We start from the raw sequence: 22708 nt of genomic DNA, 5'->3' as shown, positions 1-22708 counted from the left end.
CATCAAAAGCTGTGGCAGGCAATGAGAGCGTCAGAAACTGTTCTCGTCTCTTCAGCTAAACTTGTAAGGTCAGGGGGTCAGGACCACATGGTAATGATCACAAGCTAAAGTTGCAGGGGGCGCCAGATGTCTGTTCTAATTTATTTCCTTTGAGCCACAGAGCTGCTCGGTGACATAGGTGGTTGTGGGTGCCATTTGCAGACAGAGCTGTGCCAGAGTGAGCCGGCCAGAGGTGAAGCGGGGACTCAGACTCGGCTCCCAGCTTCCAGATCAGAGCTGTGCCCACCACCCCAGAGCCTCACCCAGGGCTGAGCCTAGAAGAGCTGTGAGCCGCAGCATAGTGGGGGGCTTGGGGCGCAGACTCTGGAGCCGGGCTGCCTGGCTGTCCCATGTGCAGCAGTGTGGCTGTGGGCATGTAACTGATTGAACCTCTCTGAGCCTCAGTTTGTCACCTGTAAAATGGGAATCTTGGTAGCACCTAACTCGTAACGTTGCTCTGAGGATGAAATGAGAAGTTCTCTATAAACATACTTAGGACAAACCACAAAGATAAAAGTTCCTATCAAATTAGTCATGTGCTTACCATACGCCCCAGCAATCCCTCTCTCTGGAGAAGTCCCACTCCCAAGAGAAGTTCAGATATGTGTCCACCAAAGACCTGTCTGTGAAAGCTCTTGGCAGATTTACTGAAAATCATCAAAATCTCAATTCTGAAAAGAAGATATACAAATGGCCAACAATCATGAAAAACTGCTCGACATCACTGATGATCAGGGAAATGCAAGTCAAAACCACAGTGCGATAGCGCCTTACTCCTGCAAGAATGGCCACAATCAAAAAATCAGAAAGCAGGAGATGTGGGCGTGGACGTGGTGATCAGGGAACACTTTCACACTGCTGGTGGGAATGTAAACTAGCACAGCCACTATGGAAAACAGTGTGGAGATTCCTTAAACAACTACCCTTTAATCCAGGGATCCCACTACTGGGTATCTGCCCCAAGGAAAAGAAGTTATTATACACAAAAGATACTTGCACACATGTGTTTATAGCAGCACATTTCACAATTGCACAATCGTGGAACCAACTCAAATGCCCATCAATCAACAAGTGGAGAAACTGTGATATATATATGTGTGTGTGTGTGTGTGTGTGTGTGTATATGTGGTGGACTACTACTCAGCCATAAAAAGGAATGAATTAACAGTATTTGCAGTGACCTGGATGAGATTGGAGACTATTATTCTAAGTGAAGTAACTCAGGAATGGAAAACCAAACGTCGTATGTCCTCACTGATATGTGGGAGCTGAGCTATGATGATGCGAAGGCATCAGAATGATACAAGGGACTTTGGGGACTTGGGGAGAAGAGTGGGAGGGGGCGAGGGATAAAAGACTACAAATAGGGTACAGCATATACTGCTCAGGGGATGGGTGCACTAAAATAAAATCTCACAGATCATCTCTAAATAAGTTACTCATGTAACCAAATACCACCTGTACCCCAATAACGGAAAAATAATTTCTTTTTTTAATAAAAAAAAGGGCTAGGCACTGCGGCTCATGCCTATAATCCCAACACTTTGGGAGGCTGAGGCGGGTGGATCACCTGAGGTCAGGAGTTTGAGACCAGCCTGGCCAACATGGCAAACCCTATCTCTGCTAAAAATACAAAAATTAGCCAGGTGTGGTGGCGGGCACCTGTAATCCCAGCTACTCGGGAGGCTGAGGCAAGAGAATCACTTGAACCCGGGAGGCGGTGGTTGCAGTGAGTCGAGATCACACCACTGCACTCCAGCCTGGGCGGTAAGAGTGAAACTCTGTCTCAAAAAAATAAAAGAAGAAAGAAAAAGAAAATCATCAGAATCTGGAAACAGCCCAGGTGAGGGGACGGATGCTGCGGTCTGTCCACACGGTGGGACGCTACCCAGCAGGGGAAGGACACAGCCGCGGGTTCAAGCCACAGAGAGGGACTCTAAAGCACTGTGTTCCACGAAAGAAGCCAGACACAAGGACTCCATTCTGCATGATTCCATTGCAATAACATTCTAGAAAGGGCAAAACTCTAGTGACAGAAAGCAGAAGGGAGAAGGGATTGATGCAAAGGGGCTGGCGGGAACTTTAGGGGATGAAACTGCTCTGTATCTTGGTGCTGGTGGTGGATACATTTGTCCAAATTAATCAGGCTGTAGATTTAATGGGGATAAATTTTATTGTATGCTTTAAAAAAACCCAGATTTTTGAAAAACAGAGCCAGGGGTGTAGTAAGTATGTAAGTGCTCGCTGCTCTTATTATTACTGTTACCATTATTATTATTCGCGGAAGATTCTCTGGACTAGTCGCTTATCGTTTGCATCCCTAACCCACCGGGCTGCGCCCTGGAGCGCCCCTCTGCTCAGGCTGGCCGAGGAGGGCACCTCTCCTCCCACTCGGCGGCTGGGCCCAGCCGTGGCATGTGATGGGCCGTCTTGCCCAGCCCTGGCCCCTGGTGTCCTGACAGACATGCAGTGCGTGGGGAGGGCTCTCAGCGGCTCCCCGGAGTCTGCTTTCCTCCCTTTGATCGTGTGAGGTGCTCAGCGACATGTTAGCAAGAAAGATGCCACAAGAAATAAAGTTTATTATGAATTATTCTACTTGGGGCTAATTATAGGCACAGAGGAGAGGATTATTTACAGAGACAGGAGGCAAGGGAGGGGGAGGGGGAGGAAAAGGGAGAGGAGGAGGAGGAGGAGGAGGAGGAGGAGGAGGAGGAGGAGGGGCCCTGAGACATGGAAACCAGTGGAGGGCTGGCCAGGTTCAGCAAACAGGGCTTTTTGAATAAAAGCTATGACTAAACTCAGGTCCACGCTGACGGAAGCATCTCAGGGGATAGATGAGAGGCCCCAGGCCTTGCCTGATCCTCAGGACAGAGCTGGGGAGAACGCTCAGTCCTGGGAGCCCATGGGCCACGGGGGTTCTCTTGGTGGGTGTGGCACAGCTAAGGAAGCCGCGCTGCTGGAGTCGCAGGTGGAGGTGGGCCCAGATCTGTGCAGGGCCCAGCCTCACGCTGCTCTTCTGGGCCTGCCTTGTGCCGAGGAAGGAGAGACCAGAGGAGGTTTATGTCCACCCACAGGGTCCCGGCTGAGCGAGAAGGGACACGGGATGATCTGAGCCGGCATGGGCGCCCACTGCGTACAGCAGGTTGGTGAGGGAAGGTCCAGTGGGGACTTAGCTGCACTGTGCCACACCGAAATGCACAGCCCACCGTGGCTCGGGGAAGCATGGGCTGGTGGGACCCTGGCTTCTGATTCTTCCACAGGAGGTGGGAAACCAGTGTTTCTGTGTAACTTGCTAGTCTTTAAATGCTGAGCTGAACCTCCTACATCACACCTGGGGCCTGTGGGCCACAGCTCGCAGCCTCCGAAGCCTCCTGTTGTTCCAGTTGGAATAGAGGACTCAGCGGGGCTGTGGCCCAACCACTCACCCCGAGACTCCTGTCCACCCCCCAGCACTGCCTGCAGTGGATCGTGGAAGCCAGTCCTCCGTGCCAGCCACAGACCTGCCCAGTGCTCGCGACAGACAGCAGCAGTTCCACACTTGGGTCTGGGTTGGTGGCTCGCAGCTTGCCGGAAGAGCCCCACCTTATCAGAGGGCAGTGGTCTTGCCCTCCCCTGAGAGTGAGCAGTAGGCCAAGGTTTCTCCAGTTATTTCTGCCTGGCTGCACCGCCATCTACTCACGCAACAACCAGGCAGGAAATGACAGAGGCATCTTCTGCTCCCGCCCCGCCTCCCTCCTGCCAGGAGAGTCACCCTTCATGCCCTGCCCCGGGGATGTTTTTCACGGCCGTTCCCCGTCTCCAGCAGCCTGTTCCAGGTCAGGCAGCTCCCTGTCCTCCTGTGACGATAGCCTCCACCACCACACCCACGACAGAGCCCTCGCTCCAGAACTCTCTGATCCCCTCGTCCCTGCTCAAGTCTTTTGCCGCCCCTGCTTCCCCACGCTCAGTGTCCTGGCACGGATCCAAGCCTGTCTAATCCAGCCCGTGCTGCCACCAGATAGGTCCTGCCTCATATGCTTTGCGTATGCTGTTCATCGGCCTGGAATGCCCTTCCCTACCACCTCTTCTCAGCCCCCGCCTGTTCCCCGAGGCCCTGAGGCAGGGCGTATGCACTGCACCTGTGCCTGCTGGCTTCCCCTGTTGGACAGTGAGTGTCCCACAGACCCTCTGCAGCCCAGGGCTTGGGGCCTGGCACAGAGTAGGGCTTCCAGAAATGTCTGCATTCCCCCGTTCCGAAATCTGTACTGTGGTGAGCCAGGCCCTGGTCCAGGTGGATGAGACCGACAGCCCCCCTGCTCCTGGAGCTTCCCCTCTAGTTCCACGCAGACAACAAAGAGACATGTCCAGCAGGGCACCCACCAGGGTCACTAGGCACTACAGTGCAACAGGGCACTATTTAATGGGGAGACAGAGAGGGCCTCCTCGGGGAGGTGCCACGAGCTGAGATCCAGGTGATGCGGAGTGCACTGTGACATCAGTGAGAACAGCATTCTGGGCAGAGGGAACAGCAGATGCAAAGACCCTGAAGCAGGACTGAGCTCAGAGTGCTGGGAGAACCAACAAAGGGCTGGGTGCTGCATTGTGAAAGGGACAGTGGCCGTGGCATCTGAAGTGACAGGAGAAAAGGAGGTGGAAGGTCACATTCAGCAGGTTTCTGGCCACGTTGGTGACCATGCTATTTGCACAGGGAGCTGGTCATTTGTGGTAGCCACACAGGATGGCTGAGGTGAAATGTTCTGCTGTGGGGAGCCTGGAGGTCCTGATGAGGATGGAGGCAATTTCTGCCCTGAGGTCCTCGCTGGAGCCTGGCATTCTCCAGGACAGAGGGGAGAGCAGAACAGAGCACAAAGGAGAGAGGAGCCCTGGAGGCCGGGCCAAAAGGAGCATTGGAACCAGAGACAGAGGGGTCTTTTGGCAAATGGCTAGGCGGAGGTGGAAGCCAGACTGTAGGAGGTGGAGCCAGAAATGGGATTAAGGCGGGTCGGGGGAACTGAGTAGGGAAGGGAAAAGAGAAGAGAGACCCAGACCAGCAGGGACAAGAAAGCAAAGGAGTTTAATGAATGGCTTTCTTGTCCATGATGGGGGACAGGTGAGCATCCTTGGAGACTCCTTGGCTATTGAGGCATCTTATACAGTTTGGTGACATCTCCTCCAGGAAGCCCTCCTGGATGCCCCAGATCGGGCCCCCCAGTTATGTGCTCATGCCACCAGCCCTTCTCTGACTGAACTCTAACTTTGGGCAGTAACCTTGGACTTACACTTGGATGATCTCACCACCGTCTGCCTCCCACAAGTGGGCGGGCTCCAGAGAGGGACCAGGCCTGGTTTCGTGCTGCTTGGTGAATCTAAGCTGCTGCCCAGGACCTGGCCCACAGCCGGTGGTGGGAGAGGCTGAGGACAGCAGGGACAGCAGCCACAGTCCTGGCGCGGAGGCCCGGAGGGAGCTGGGGCTGCTGGGTGGTGAATTGGCCCAGAAGGAGGTCATGCCGACCTTGAAGCCAGCCGGCCTGTGGGCTGCTCTGAGCGGCTGGAGCGCATCTCAGCAGGGGCGGACGTGCTTGGGAGCAGGATGGATGCAGAGCCGTGCACATGCTCTGCCCTCCCAGAGCTTCCACGGGGAGCGCCCCTGCCAAGCCTAGGGAGAGCCGCACAGCCCCTTGCCGCCCTCCCATCCCCCTCTCATTCCATTTGTGCCGCTCCGATGGGTGCCCCGCTCCCGCGTGGGGGCAAATGAAAGTCTGCCTCGCCCCCCCCGTTCGTTGAAGTCAGGCTCCGGCTGATTCTCGGTGCCCAACTGCTGGAGCCAGGTCCTGGTGGTCTTCACTGATGAAAGTATGTTTGAATGAAAATGCCCTGTTCCCATCCAGCGTGTGACTCGGGGATGGGCGTTTGGGAGAGAGACAGGGCTGGCCTCAGGGGCTGATGGGAGAGCCGGGCTTGGCATTGTGCACACACATGTGGCCCGGCTGGCTGACCCCGCCCTCCCTCCAGGGCCTCCCTTCTAAGGGGACCCCTCCTGGGAACAGGCTGCCGAGGTGGGGGGCCCTCAGCATCCTCTGGCTTCCCTCAATTCATTAAGACCTGTAAATTTTCTCATTAATATACTTAAAGTTCGTTTTAAGGGGAACAAGCGCAGAGATAATTGATAATAAACCCTCAGTTAATGCCCTTGGTTTACTGTATGTAATTTATATCCACTGATAGCGTCTCTCACTCCCAATTACCCATTTAGCTGCGGCGATAACAGCAGTTCAATCAGACTGATCCCAACTTTTATATATTCCAGCCCGATAGCCATAAATACCCACACAGGGAGACTCGCGGGGCCCTCGGTGTTTTTTTATTAAGATTTAAACATTCATGCAATTATTAGTGATTTATTAAGAGCTAATGACCCCTTCAAGAGACTCTAAATCTTCACCCAAAGAGGCCCTGGCCCTCCCCTCCCCCCTTGTCCCTCTTCCCCTTTACCCTCCCCCGCCAAAACCAGAGAAATGGGCTGCCCTTCCACAGCCCAGATGGCATGGCAGCAGCACCTGCGTTTCCATGGTGACAGCAGGCAGGTGGGGCGGAGGCCCAGGATGGAGGTCAGGCCCAGGGAGGGGCTGGGCTTCTTAAGGGCAGAGGCTCCTGCTGCCTTCCCACACCAGACCTGGGGGCAAGAGGAAGAGGAGGCACACAGCAGCCCCTCCAGGCCCCTGTTGATCAGCTGCCCAGCAGCCCCCCCACTGCGGCCTCCTCCAGGCTGGTTTCCTAGAGCACCGCTCCCTGCCTCATTTTGGCGTTAGCACCACCTGCCCCCTCCCTGCCCCCAGATCCCTCTGCCTCTCAGCCTGGTCTGATATCCTTCAGGGACCCTTGGGGAGGGGGTACCCCAGCTTCTCTCTCCCCTGCTACCCCAAAGCACAGGAGGGTGGGTGTGCAGGGATCTGAGGCCCTGGGACTCAGGGCCCAGACAGGGCAGCGGTTCATCTGAGGCTGCACAGTGACGCTGAGGCCACCCCTATCTCTTTCCTCCATGTTCCTCCAAGACCTTAGAGCACATTAAAGGGGCAGGAAAGATAATGAACAAACGAGGAAAACATGAAATCAATACCAGGAGAAAAAAGTACGGCCGCCATTAAGTGAAGTAAACAAGCTGGTAATTATTTGGACAGTGGGTAATTAAAACGGGGTGAGGGCTCATTACTGTCTCATCAGGGGTGTGATGGGAGCGGCCAGACACCCTATTCCCAGATGGAAGGTCGCAGCGGGGCCCAGACTCCTTCTCGCCCAAACTCGGAATAGGAAGGCGGGTGTCTCGGGGGTCTGCTCTCTGGAGTCCCGGCCCGGACCTGCTGGTGCTGCTGGCTGCAGGAGGCTTCAGCTGGCTCGCCCAGGGGCAGGAGCTGAGGCTCAGACGATGGGCACACAAGGCGGGCAGCCACAGCCTGGGTCCTGCCCTTCTCGGGATTGCAGCTGCTCCCCTCTCAGCCTCTGGAAGGGACAGTGCCCTCAGGCCTCAGCTGAGAGGACACCTGGTGCTGACAGGTACATCCTGCTACCCACCCAGATGCCTGGGGCAATGGACAGCCGACCCCTCCGCCTCTGTCCAGGCCCAGGGGCCTTCTTTTGGGGGCTGTGATGAGGAGGATTCCCAGGAATGATGGGGTGCTGGCAAGAGCAGGAAGAGTCAGGCAGAGACTGGGAGGGCACCACAGGGACAGGGCTGGAGTGTGGGGCAGCGGGGATTCCCTTGCCTTGCTGTGACCCTGACTGGTAGAGTCGGAAGAGGCCTTGGACACTGTCCAGTCTGGCTTTGCCCTGCCGGCTTGTTTGCAGAGTGTTTAAAGTGTTTAAATTAGTTGTCAACATCTTTAAATGGGAGGTTTCACATAAAAATAGATTCCAGCTTCCCTTGAAAGAAAAAAAAAATCAGTGCAGGCAGGGCGCAGTGGCTCATGCCTATAATCCCAGCATTTTGGGAGGCCAAGGCAGGTGGATCACTTGAGGTCAGGAGTTCAAGACCAGCCTGGTCAACATGGTGAAACCCCGTCTCTAATAAATACAAAAATTATCTGGGCATTGTGGCATGCGCCCGTAATCCTAGCTACTTGGGAGGCTGAGGCAGGAAAATCCCTTGAACCCGGGAAGTGGAGGTTGCAGTGAGCCAAGATCACATCATTGCTCTCTAGCCTGGGCAACTGTGTCTCAAAAAATAGAAAAACGGTGCATCTCTCGTCTGGCCTGCCCCCTTGGATGGACACCGTCACTGTCCACTTTTCCCGGCCCCACCCAGCCCCTGAAGGCACTGAACTTGCCATCTCTCACTCAGTCCGACTTCTCCTGAGGTCCAGAGAGGAAGTGGCTTGCCCGAGGCCACGTGGCCAGGTGGAGGCCGAGTAGGGGCTGGGGACTCAACTTCCTGATGCCCGACTGAGGGCTGTGCCCCAGCCCCCAGCAAGTACACACCCTGGGCCAGTTGCCAGCAGGGACAGAGATGACACCCTACTGCCTGCTCTCGGAGCTTGTGGCAAGTTGAGGAGACATTTCAACTCCACCACCACCACTGGCCCCGGACTTGCCAGCCCCGGAGCTGGACACTGCTGAGAAGAGTTGGCTCCGACCTGCTGCGTGTGCTGGAGGGTGCACAGGTTGACAGCGGAGGCAGGTGCCAGCCAGCCCTGCGTCAGCAGGATCTTGGGAGGCCGAGGAACAAGCCGGGCAGCCCCACGTCCTCCAGTCCCCGCCACGCCAGCCCGGAGGAGGCAACATCTTTCATTTTGAATGAACAGGGCTGAGTGCATTGGTAGTAGGCGGGGTGCCCTGCAGGTTTAGGAGGAAATCGGGGTGCATGCCCCTGGCTGAGCTGGCTGCAGGGTGTGGGTTGGTGACCAGGGATGGGATGCTGTGTTAGTTGTGTGGGGCTGTCAGGAGGGCCACCTTTCCCTGTGGCCACTGGGAACCATTGCAGGGGTTTGAAGTGTGGGATCAGATTCTCTTTCTAGAAATAGCGAGGTTGAGGATGGCACTGAGCTAGGAGGTGGCCAAGGGAAGGCATACTGTGGGTGGTGGGGCCAAGGGTGGGGGCTGGATGAGTTAGGTGGCTACGAGGCAGGAGAGGAGGGAGGCTCCCTGGGAGGCGGGGGCCCTGCTGACTGCGAGAGGCAGAGGGAGAGTCAGGATGGCGCAGGCAGCGAGGGTGGGTGAGGAGCCTAGCTGGGGACCCCGGGGCAGGAGCTGGTGGGGGCCGCAGAAGTACGGCTCAGGAGAGCGGAGCCTAGGGGACCGTTGGCAGCTTTGAGGAGCGGCTGCATGTGCTGGCCTCTGCCGTCGCCCTGGGCTGGCGGGGCCCATGAGTGGGAGCTGGGTTTGTCCCTGGGTGACTGGGTTTTCCTGTGGGTCATCGTATGAGGAGGGGTCCAAGCGGGCTCATCTGCTGAGAATGGGAATCAAAGATTGGCTGGTGGCCTGTGGTTGCAGTCACCATCCTGGTGTGGGCAGTGGTGTATGTGCCCACGAATGTTAATGGACCGGGGTACAGCAGGCATGATTCTGGAGGCTGTGCTCCCAGGACTTCTCAGTGCTCCCAGGACTTCCCAGTGCACCCAGGACTTCCCAGTGCTCCCAGGACTTCCCAGTGCACCCAGGACTTCCCAGTGCTCCCAGGACTTCCCAGTGCACCCAGGACTTCCCAGTGGGGTTGGGGTCTCTGGGCCACCCCATGGGAGCATGGATGTGGGTCCCTCTTGGGCTGCATTGGCTGGTGCCTAGCACGGTGCCAGGACACGTTGCCAGATGAATGCTTCTGGTTGAGAGCCCGGGGAACTGTAGCCAGCCTGCCTGGGCAGGAATCCATCGCTCTCGACTTACTGTGCCTTTCCGTGCCTCAGTTTCTTCATTGGTAGTTCAAATTAGTTCCTTGCCTCTTAGAATTGTTGTGAGGGTTAAATGAGAATATCCTGTCAAGGTCACCGTGGTTGTCATCGCTGTGACTGTGTGGGTGCTGTGACGGCTGTGGTTGTGGGCGTCTCCCACCAGCCAAGCGCAGGCGACTGTGTGACCTCCCGAGTGCTGCTGGGCTCTGGTCCCCACCTTGCACAGCCTGAGCTGCTGCCACTCCTGGACCACCCCAGCCCCAACTGTGGCTGGGCACACATTAAACCAGTGAGATATGAAATGCTGCCGTATCTGGGACAGGGTCTTTAATTAAATTAATTGCCAGCAACATTGTAAAAATGCTGATGGGGTCATAAACGGCGTAGGCAACGCTGTTCATCATCCCCGCACCGGGGCCACACCTGGGCTGGGGGCGGGGCTGGCCATGACGGGCTGCAGCCTCTGAGGGAGCTCTGTGCACCCCCTCAGGTGGCCCCAGGAGAGGGGAGGGGAGCATGGCGGCAGGAGGCAGTGGGTGGGCGGGGGAATGTGCTCTTGGGAGGGGCTGCAGAGTGGCACTCCTAGTTGGGGCGGCTCCTGACTTTCCACCTGGCCTGTCTTGAGGGGCGTCTGTGGAACAGGTACACTGTCCTTACTCGGCCCGTGGGTGTGCCTGGGGAAGAACCCGGATGGAAATGGGGAAGGTGCCTCCAGAGCTGGCGGGGCTGGGGGCATCCTCCAGCCTCCTGGCCACTTAGAGTTACCTCCCTCTGTGGGCAGTCGGGCGATCGGCCCCGGCTCTGCCATGGTTGCTGTGTGTCCTTGAGCTAGTCCTTCCCCTCTCTGAGCCCATTTCCTCATTAGAAAGACAGAAGGACCTACCCACCTGCCTGCCTCTCTCGTGTTCTCAGTGCCCTGCCGGCCACCCTCCCTTGGCCTCTTGCCTTTCGGGAACTGTGCCAGGAATCTTTGTCTCTCTCATCCGGGGCAGGCACAGGCCTTGGCAGCGCTCAGAGCCTGCCTAGTGCCCCTACTGTTTGTGAGGCAGCTGGGCCGGCCACCTGCCTCTGCCAGGTGAGAGGTGAGGGAGGCCCACACACACTCACACCCACCACACACGCAGAAACACACCACACACAGAAACACTGCACACAGAAACACACACATACACCACACAGAAACACACACACACACACCACACACAGAAACACACACACACACCACACAGAAACACACACACACACCACACACAGAAACACACACACACACCACACAGAAACACACACACACACCACACACAGAAACACACACACACACAGAAACACTGCACACAGAAACACACACACACACCACACACAGAAACACACACACACACCACACAGAAACACACACACACACCACACACAGAAACACACACACACACAGAAACACTGCACACAGAAACACACACACACACCACACACAGAAACACACACACACACCACACAGAAACACACACACACACCACACACACAGAAACACACACACACACCACACAGAAACACACACACACACCACACACAGAAACACACACACACACCACACAGAAACACACACACAGAAACACACACACAGAAACACATACATACACCACACAGAAACACACACACACCACACACAGAAACACACACACACCACACAGAAACACACACACACACACACAGAAACACACACACACCACACAGAAACACACACACAGAAACACTGCACACAGAAACACACACATACACCACACAGAAACACACACACACACACCACACACAGAAACACACACACACACCACACAGAAACACACACACAGAAACACACACACAGAAACACACACATACACCACACAGAAACACACACACACCACACACAGAAACACACACAAACCACACAGAAACACACACACACACCACACACAGAAACACACACACACACCACACACAGAAACACACACACACCACACAGAAACACACATACACACACCACACACAGAAACACATACATACCACACAGAAACACACACCACACACAGAAACACACACATACACCACACACAGAAACACACACACACCACACACAGAAACACACACATACACCACACACAGAAACACACACACACCACACAGAAACACACACTTACACCACACAGAAACACACCACACACAGAAACACATACACCACACAGAAACACACACACACCACACAGAAACACACACACAGAAACACACACACATACACCACACAGAAACACACAAACAGAAACACACACATACACCACACAGAAACACACACACACACCACACACAGAAACACACACAAACCACACACAGAAACACACACACACCACACAGAAACACACAACACCACACAGAAACACAAACACACACCACACACAGAAACACACACACACACCACACACAGAAACACACACACACCACACAGAAACACACACATACACCACACAGAAACACACACACAGAAACACACACACCACACAGAAACACACACACACCACACAGAAACACACACACACACCACACAGAAACACACACATACACCACACAGAAACACACCACACACAGAAACACACACATACACCACACAGAAACACACACACACCACACAGAAACACACACACAGAAACACACACATACACCACACACAGAAACACACACACAGAAACACACACACAAACACACACACACCACACACAGAAACACACACACACCACACAGAAACACACACACACACCACACACAGAAACACACACACACCACACAGAAACACACACACAGAAACACACACACAGAAACACACACACACCACACAGAAACACACACATACACCACACAGAAACACACACACAGAAACACACACACCACACAGAAACACACACACACCACACAGAAACACACACACACACCACACAGAAACACACACATACACCACACAGAAACACACCACACACAGAAACACACACATACACCACACAGAAACACACACACACCACACAGAAACACACACACAGAAACACACACACAGAAACACACACATACACCACACACAGAAACACACACACAGAAACACACACACAAACACACACACACCACACACAGAAACACACACACACCACACAGAAACACACACACACACCACACACAGAAACACACACACACCACACAGAAACACACACACAGAAACACACACACACCACACAGAAACACACACATACACCACACAGAAACACACACACAGAAACACACACACCACACAGAAACACACACACACCACACAGAAACACACACACACACCACACAGAAACACACACATACACCACACAGAAACACACCACACACAGAAACACACACATACACCACACAGAAACACACACACACCACACAGAAACACACACACAGAAACACACACACAGAAACACACACATACACCACACACAGAAACACACACACAGAAACACACACACAAACACACACACACCACACACAGAAACACACACACACCACACAGAAACACACACACACACCACACACAGAAACACACACACACCACACAGAAACACACACACAGAAACACACACACAGAAACACACACATACACCACACAGAAACACACACACACCACACACAGAAACACACACACACCACACAGAAACACACACACACACCACACACAGAAACACACACACACACCACACACAGAAACACACACACACCACACAGAAACACACATACACACACCACACACAGAAACACACCACACACCACACACAGAAACACACACCACACACAGAAACACACACACACACCACACACAGAAACACACACACACACCACACACAGAAACACACCACACATAGAAACACACACACATACCACACACAGAAACACACACATACACCACACAGAAACACACACACACACCACACACAGAAACACACACACACCACACAGAAACACACATACACACACCACACACAGAAACACACCACACACCACACACAGAAACACACACACACCACACACAGAAACACACACACACACCACACACAGAAAAACACACACACACCACACACAGAAACACACACACACACCACACACAGAAACACACCACACACAGAAACACACACACACCACACAGAAACACACACATACACCACACAGAAACACACACACACACCACACACAGAAACACACACACACACCACACACAGAAACACACCACACACAGAAACACATACATACCACACAGAAACACACACACCACACAGAAACACACACATACACCACACACAGAAACACACACCACACACCACACACAGAAACACACACACACCACACAGAAACACACACATACACCACACACAGAAACACATACATACCACACAGAAACACATACACCACACAGAAACACACCACACACACCACACACAGAAACACACACACACACCACACACAGAAACACACACACACACCACACACAGAAACACACACATACACCACACACAGAAACACACACACACCACACAGAAACACACACATACACCACACAGAAACACACCACACACATAAACACACACATACACCACACACAGAAACACACACACACACCACACACAGAAACACACACACACCACACAGAAACACACATACACACACCACACATAGAAACACACCACACACCACACAAACACACACACACCACACGCAGAAACACACACACACACAGAAACACACACACACCACACAGAAACACACACATACACCACACAGAAACACACCACACACAGAAACACACACACACACCACACACAGAAACACACACACACACCACACACAGAAACACACACACACCACACAGAAACACACATACACACACCACACACAGAAACACACCACACACCACACACAGAAACACACACACACCACACACAGAAACACACACACACACCACACACAGAAACACACACACACACCACACACAGAAACACACCACACACAGAAACACACACACACCACACACAGAAACACACACATACACCACACAGAAACACACACACACACCACACACAGAAACACACACACACCACACCCAGAAACACACATACACACACCACACAGAAACACACACACACACCACACACAGAAACACACACACATACCACAATCAGAAACACACACACACACCACACACAGAAACACACACACACACCACACAGAAACACACACATACACCACACAGAAACACACACACACACCACACACAGAAACACACACACACCACACACAGAAACACACACACAGAAACACACACACACACACACACAGAAACACACACACATACCACAATCAGAAACACACACACACACCACACACAGAAACACACACACACACCACACACAGAAACACACACACAGAAACACACACATACCACACAGAAACACACACACACCACACAGAAACACACACACAGAAACACACACACACCACACAGAAACACACATACACACCACACACAGAAACACACACACCACACACAGAAGCACACATGTACACGCGTGTACACACACACACACACACACATACAGCTATCAAAGCACAGGCGCCGGCCAAGGATCCCAAGGCAGGAAAGCACCTTCCTTCCCCAGTTTTCCCTGGGCCGTGTGACCACATAATTACCCTGGATTCCATTCTATTTAATTGCAGCTTATTAAATTCTAACCAGCCAATTATCAGCCACAATTACAGCTTAATTCAGGGACACAATAGCTATTTTATCGTTTGTTAATCAAATGCTTATTTAGACCTCAGCTTTATTAACTATTTCTCTGGCCTGAGGCGAGGCCCCTCGGCAGGAAGGGGCCCCTGGGTGGGGCCCCAGGAGCCCGTCCCCCCCATCACAGCACTCCCCCCAGGACTGTCTGAGTGTCCTTTGCGAGTGGGTTCAGGAACTTAGCGATGGCAACAGTGTCACACTAAGTGTGGGAAGGCCCAAGCCAGTTCACTCTGCATTTGGGACGTCTTGGCTCAGCTCCTACCCGTGCTAGGCCCTGTGCCTGGTGCCGGCAAGACAGATGTGGTCTCTGCTGTTGTGACATGTTTTAGGGAAGAGTAACCAAGTACACAAACAAGATGACTTCAGATGGTGGCAGGTGTGAGAAGGAAAACAGACTGGGAAAGGGGAGGGGGAGGAAGAGCTCCTTCACGCAGGCCGGGTCCTGGGTGATGGTGACTCTGCCAGAGCGGATATGGGAGGGGTTAGAGCAGGCAGCTGTGGGAAGATCGGGGGCAGCGTGTGCGGGCAGGGCAAGGGCAAATGCCCTACGGCGGGGTGAGTGCAGAGGGTTTGAGAACGGATACAGGAGCCCTGCCCCACGCCTGGCCCCGGCCATTTGGCTAAAGTCCTTGGTGGGTTGTACGACCTTAGGCAAGGCCTGAGCCTCACGTTCTTGTCTGTACGACTAGAGGCAGGAAGAAGGAGCCTGCGAGCAGTGGCCGGGGTGGAGGACATGCCTGGTCTGCAGCGGCTGGCGGGCAAGGGGCCAGTGGTGCGCCTGAGCAGCATAGTCGTCCTCTGATCTGGGAGCGGTGCTGCCCCCGCCCTGCCTCACTTTGTTCTTTGTGGTTCAGCCTGTCTGCATGTCCTCCTCGTGATGCCCGTGTCTGTCCTTGTGACCAGGCCCCTGGAGCCCACTGGGGAAGAGGGTGACTTTCCCCCGATCTCGGGGAGGTGGCTGCTGCTTCAGTGACACCTTCATGCACACGTTACTATGGAAACCAGAGTGCCGTGCATGCCTGTGTGCGAGCGTAGGTCGGGGGAGCAGCCCTCCCTTCCGAGGAGCACTGAGAGGGGCTCTCACCCCCATCCGGTCACCTCCATGTCCAGCACCCTCCTAGACAGGAGACACCGCCCTCTCCCCACCTTCGTGCGTTCACCACACGCTGGGCATGGGCCCTGGGACCCTGGCGCAGACCTGTCCCTGCCCTCCAGGGAGTCCTGTGCTATTGGGGGTGACTGCCTGGGAGACAGAGGATGGACGGAGGGATGGACCAAGCGGACTGGAAGCGGAAGAAGAGAAGCAAGTCCCGGGGTGGACTGCATTCCCGACCCACCTCATCCTCTATTTGCCCGTTTCACAAATGAGAACAATGAGGCTCTAGAAATAGGCGGTTCACACAAGGGGGCTGCAGTGGGGTCCAGTAAGGTCAGGGAAGCAGCTGGCAGGCTGTACAGAGGGTTTCTACGTTTTGGCTTTGAAAGAATTCAGGGGCGTGCACCCCAGCTTGCTGCTGGCTGGGTGGCACCCCATTGTTACCTCCAGGCAGGTTCATACCTGAGTTGCCGCCTGGACCCTCATGGCTCTTACTGTGCCACCCAGATCTGTAGTCTCTGGTAGAGACTGGAACCCAGATCACGGGACCTGTCACCACTCCTGCCTTGCACTCCTCACCAGAGGTGCTGTCTCTCTCTCTCTCTCTCTCTCTCTCTCTCTCTCTCTCTCTCTCTCTCAGCAAGTGCAGAATGTGTCCCTGCTTATCAGAGCCTCCTAGTGAAGCTCCCTCTTCACAGAATTGTGTATGTTTAAAAAATAAAAACTCAGCCAGGCGTGGTGGCTCACACCTGTAATCCCAACACTTTGGGAGGCCGAGGTGGGCGGATCACGAGGTCAGGAGATCGAGACCAACCTGGCTAACACGGTGAAACCCCGCCTCTACTAAAAATACAAAAAATTAGCCAGGCGTGGTGGTGGGCGCCTGTAGTCCCAGCTACTCAGGAGGCTGAGGCAGGAGAATGGCATGAACCCGGGACGCGGAGCTTGCAGTGAGCCAAGATAGTGCCACTGCACTCCAGCCTGGGCAACAGAGCGAGACTCTGTCTCAAAAATAAATAAATAAATAAATGTAAAAAATAAAAGTGAAAACTCATGCCGCCATCTCAGGCCACAGGGATGCAGGGGGCAGGGAGTGCTCAGCCCCACTCACCTGCGTGTCTACAAGCCCGCCTGAGCCACACTGGGCTCCTGCACCCCCTGCCCCCTGCCACTGTGCCCAGTGGCTTCCTGACCCCTCTGCTTCCCCAGAGTCCAGCACTGGCATTTGAAGAACCTGGTTCCCTTCCCGTTGAACTGATGGGTTCACTGGTTGACTGGAAGGTGAGCAGAGCTGGCTCCCAGCCAGATTTGAGTTTCCTCCTCCACTTCTAGCCCTTCGATCCTGGGCTCTTGTCCCATTGCTGAGAATGATGTTCAACATTCATCCCACAAAGCTGTCTGGCTGTGTGTCAGCCCTGGCCAGGCTGTGGGGGTGGGCGGCCCCTGCCCTCAAGGCCCTGGCAATTTATATGGGAAGACACACGCAGAAATGATGACAATATGATATTCTAGGCACAGGGTGACTTCAGTCAGGGACTGTGGGAGCTCAGACTGGGGTTAGGGCAGGCTTCCTGGAGGAGGGAGTGTTTGAGCAGGCCTTGAAGGATGAGTAGTGGTCACCCAGGCAGATAGCAGATGGGCAGGTGGACCAATGAGATGGAAAGATCCTGACTCCAACTGGCTTCAGCCAAAAAAAGGAGTGTACTGGCTCATGCTCTGGGGATCCAGAGCTAGCCCTGCCTCCAGGCCCACGGACCCTGAGGCCTCTGATGCTGGCAGGAGGAGCTGGCCTCTCCCTTGCACTGGTTGTCTCCACTCTTCACGCTCTTGCTTCAGACCTGTGAATAGCTTGCCTTTCCCCTCGCCTTTCCCCTCACCAGGGCCTACAATGCCTGAAGGACTGGCCCTTCCCTGTTGGGGCCCCAGCAACTCCACGGCTCCAGGCTCAGCACAGGGAGAGGGCCTCCCTTCCCAAAAGCCCAACAAAGATGCGGAATCCCATCTATTGGATGGGGCGGCCTCTGCAAGTCCTTCTGGGAACCACTGGTGGGGATGGCAGAGGGGGAGTGTGCCCACCTGTGGGACCAGAGATGGGGTCAGTCCCTGGACCACGTGGTCTGCATGGTGGGAGGAGTTGAGAGGACGGCATTCTTTAAAGAAAATCAGGCACTGTTCGCCAGAAAGTGAGAGGGAGGCAGAACCTGGGACAGAGCGCGCAGAAGCCCTGAGAATTGCACGTGGTGAAGACACTGCCGGCTGTGGAGGGATCCCTAGAGGCAAGGCCAGCAGGGCCTCAAATGCCAACCAGAGGCACGAGTGGCATGTCACCCTGTGGCACTCCCCATGCCCGGACATCCGAGCACCTGTAGAGCGGGGACCCCAGGCTTTGGTGGACCTACTGGGGTCAAACCTCTGTGGGGAGGCTGCCAAGGGGCTCCCCAAGGCCTGCCGGGCACCAGCATCCAGGGCTCAGGGGTGCAGCGCTGGCTGCTGTGCCCCAGCCTCCTCCTTTACCCCGTTTCACATCCACAACAGCTCTCAGGGAAGTAGAGGAAGGGCTGCCGCCCTGGCCCCTGGCTGTGTTCCTCAACCACGCCGTGTGGCCTGCGGGGCGGATGGAGGGAACGGCAGCTGCCCTGCGGAAGTAGCACCCACCTCTCCCAGCTGAGTGAGACTGAGGGACGCCCTGCTCCACCCCTCCCCTGCCCCCGGGGATGGAGGCCTTCCTCAGTATATACGGGTTCATTAATAGCTTGATAATCACACCTCATATTTTCTGGTGCTTTTAAAAATACAACATTTGAAAGCACTTTCACACCCAGCTTGGGCCTCAGATTCCGGGCGACTCTTATCTCCCAGACTGCAGGGAGGAAAAGGACTCAGCCTCTAAGAGCAGCACTTGCCAGGGGGTGGCTGGGGGCAGCCTGGAGCGAGGGGCTTCTCCCTGGCCGCCACTCCGCCTGGGGGCTGCTCTGCCCTCTCTCTGGGTCTCTCCACAGACCAGGAGTGAAGGGGCCACCCTGGGCAGATCTGAAACTCTAGTGGGAAAAAGCGGCGGTCATTCAGTCACGCCACAAACACTCCATCAGCATCCTGGTCAGACCTGGGCTCCTGCCTCCAGGGAGTTTATGGTCTAACAAGGGAGGCGGGGTAGAAACTTACCCTGGTCCTGAAGTGGCATTAACCCAGATGGAGGCTCAGCGGATGGAGCAGGTGCTTGGGTGAGTGACAGAGTGTGGATCCAGAAAGGCCTCCAGGAGGAGGCAACAACTTTGCTGACATTTCCCTGGTGGACCAGGTGGAGCAGGTCCACCACAGTCCACGCCACTGGATGCCCACAGCAGCCTCCCCACCTCCCCTCTGCCCAGTGCCACCCCTCCCCTTCCAATCCTAACACAGGGGAAGCGCACCACATCCCTCACATGACCCCCAAAGGCTTCCCATGGCCCTGGCAATGAAATGCCAACTCCTGACTCAACCCTAAAGGCCCCTGGGGTCCAGCCCCTGCTTCCTCTCTGACCGAATGCATCTCGCCCTCACTCCCTCTGCCCAGGCCACACTGGCCTCCCCGCTATCCTCAAACCAGCCCAGCTGCCTCCTGCCTTAGGGCCTCCCCTATTCGCTTTTCCAAGCACTCTGCAGCCTGGCCTTGGTGTTCAGGGAGCTGCTCAGATGGCACCTGTCTGAGCCCCGCTCCCTCGAGAGCCCTCTCACCCGCCCCTTTCTGAAAGTCCACCCCTTCCACCTTCTCCGTAACCTCATCTGTGTCTGCCGCACTTGGCTTTTGTTTTGCTTTGTTTCCCCGACTTGAAAGCTTCAGAGAAGGGGGCTGTGTTGTCTTCCTTGCGCTGGATCCCGGTGCCCGGAACAGTTCCTGGCGCACAGCAGGCATTCAATAAGTATTTGTCAAATGAATGAATACGTTTCAGGTCATGGGAGAAGGTGGCATCCATCCCAGGCTCAGTTCCATCCAAGGCTCCTTGCCCAGGGGTCTCTTGCCTCCCATTGTCACCGGCCCTGGGGCCTCATCTGCTTCCCTTCTTTTTTGTAGCTGCCACCCCCCTTAGCCCCCAGCCTCCCTACACACACATGCACACACACACGCACACACATGCCTTGCCCCTCCTCCTTGCTATTCCTGAGAAGATGTGGGGTGTGGGGGTTGTCCAGTTTGCTGCTCCCACCCTTGCTGAGCAGGGCACCAGCTCCAGCTCACGTGGGCAGCCAGTTCCCTCCTGAGAGAGGCAGGGCCAGCCAGCGGGCCCCGGGGATCACTGCGAATCGGGTTCCACTTAAGGGCTTGAGCCGTCCACCCAGCCCTGTCTGACTGAGTCCTGTAGTTCCTGGGGATCAAGTACCCTCAGGAATCTGCTCGTCGGTGAATGAGGTCTTCTAACTTAATTCCAAGCAGCCGGGCCAGGTCACGTCCTGTGCCAGTGGGAAAGCTTTGACGTGGCTGAAGGAGCCTCTGGAAGACTAGGGGTGAGTGGGGTTTGGGAAGTGGCAGGGCCTGTGAAGCTGGTGGGCCCATACCTGCCTGCTCTCCTGCAGGCCCACGAGCCACTGCAACCAAGGTGTGTCCACCCTGGCAGTGTTCTCGCCCGCCTGTCCCTCCGTGACCCCAGAGGCAGCAGTGGTAGGCGCTCCACCCCAACTCCTCAGCTGCTAACACCCGAGTAAGTAGCCTTAATGGCACAGACCGAGGGTGCACAGTCTGGGGTGGGGACAAAGCCTGGGCCACCTGCCTGCTTCTCCTGTGACAACAGCTCCAGCACCAGCAAGGACGGGCCCTAGATGCAGAGAGGGTGAGACGGCTTGTGTACTTTCCCAGGAGAGTTGAGGCAGGGGAACCCTCTTTCCAGAGGAGCTGGCATTGGAGCTGAGCCCCGGACAGAAGGTAGGAAAGCACTGGCCAAGGAGGAAGGAAGGGAGTTTCAGGCAGAGACCTGGAGGTGGGAAACTCCTGCCTCGGAGGGATCCATGGGTGTCTCTGCAGAGAAGGACTAGAGCACTAACGGGCCAGAACGTGAGGCTCAGTGATGTCAGTCAAAGGCACTTGGCCCCATTCTGAAACACCCATGGGAGCCAGATGAACAATGGGAATGGGAGAAACAGACCTGGGGTGAGGCAACAGGGAGTGGTAGGGACTACGGCAAACTAGTCAGCTCTCAGGCCCTGTTGAAAGGATCCTAGGTCCTTTGGACTGAGCACGCACTGCCTGGCATTGTCTTTGATGGACAAGTACATGGAAAGGGAAAGAAAGCTCACGCTAGTAACCTAGGATGTGCAGTGAGGGAGGCCAGAGGCTCGGCTGTGCCTTCATTCAGGTGAGAGCCCTGACTGGGACACCCAGCGGGGACAGACAGATCTCAGGTACTGATGGCAAGAATAGAAGTCACACAGTGAACTCGGGGGGCAGAGGCAGGGAATGCCAGCCCTGACTGCCCAGGAAGATTCCTGTAGCCCTGAGAGGACATCCAGTAGCACCCGAATTTACCCCACCCATGCCCTTGCTAGAGGGCATAGCTGCTAGTGCCTTTGCTAGAGGGCATAGCTGCAGCCTGGAGGATGCCCCCTGGGTCCACCGGATAAATGCCCCCCGGGGCCAGAGTGGCGTGACGGAGGCCCTGGAGAAGTGAGCTATGCCCCTCATTGGTCACAGTACATTTATTTTTCATTAGCAGTTAAATGCAGACATGAGGGATTGTGCTGGGTTCACTGGGCGGCTGGCGCGAGCAGTGCTTGGCGTGCTGATGGATAGGGAGGCTGGAGGGCCGTACACCCCCTCGCTGCCCCCACATGCCCAGCCAGGGACCCCTGCCCACCCAGCTCCCCTGCCAAGAGGCAGGCACAGGCCAGCGCATTGTCTGTCTGTTAAGGGACATGGCACAGGCCGGC

The 22708-nt window shown here is 55.1% G+C and overlaps 1 protein-coding gene across 3 annotated transcripts in view; it reads left to right on the top strand.

The window, feature by feature from the left end:
• Positions 1 to 22708, top strand: part of UNC5A (unc-5 netrin receptor A) — a 73507-nt gene that overhangs the window by 32377 nt on the left and 18422 nt on the right. Inside the window, exon 1 of one of the 3 annotated variants that reach the window (XM_073010489.1) lies at positions 2852 to 3181. The exons of the other annotated variants lie outside the window; for them this stretch is intronic. Coding sequence (XP_072866590.1) covers positions 3100 to 3181 — 82 coding nt within the window. The 5' untranslated portion in view covers positions 2852 to 3099. Of the gene's footprint in view, positions 1 to 2851; positions 3182 to 22708 lie in introns of those variants that run through there. 3 annotated transcript variants of the gene reach the window in all.

Source organism: Chlorocebus sabaeus, chromosome 23 (genome assembly GCF_047675955.1).
Source record: "Chlorocebus sabaeus isolate Y175 chromosome 23, mChlSab1.0.hap1, whole genome shotgun sequence".
Classification (NCBI taxonomy): domain Eukaryota; kingdom Metazoa; phylum Chordata; class Mammalia; order Primates; family Cercopithecidae; genus Chlorocebus; species Chlorocebus sabaeus.
The sequence above is the reverse complement of the archived record's forward strand: the minus strand, read 5'-3'. Positions and strand labels throughout refer to the sequence as shown.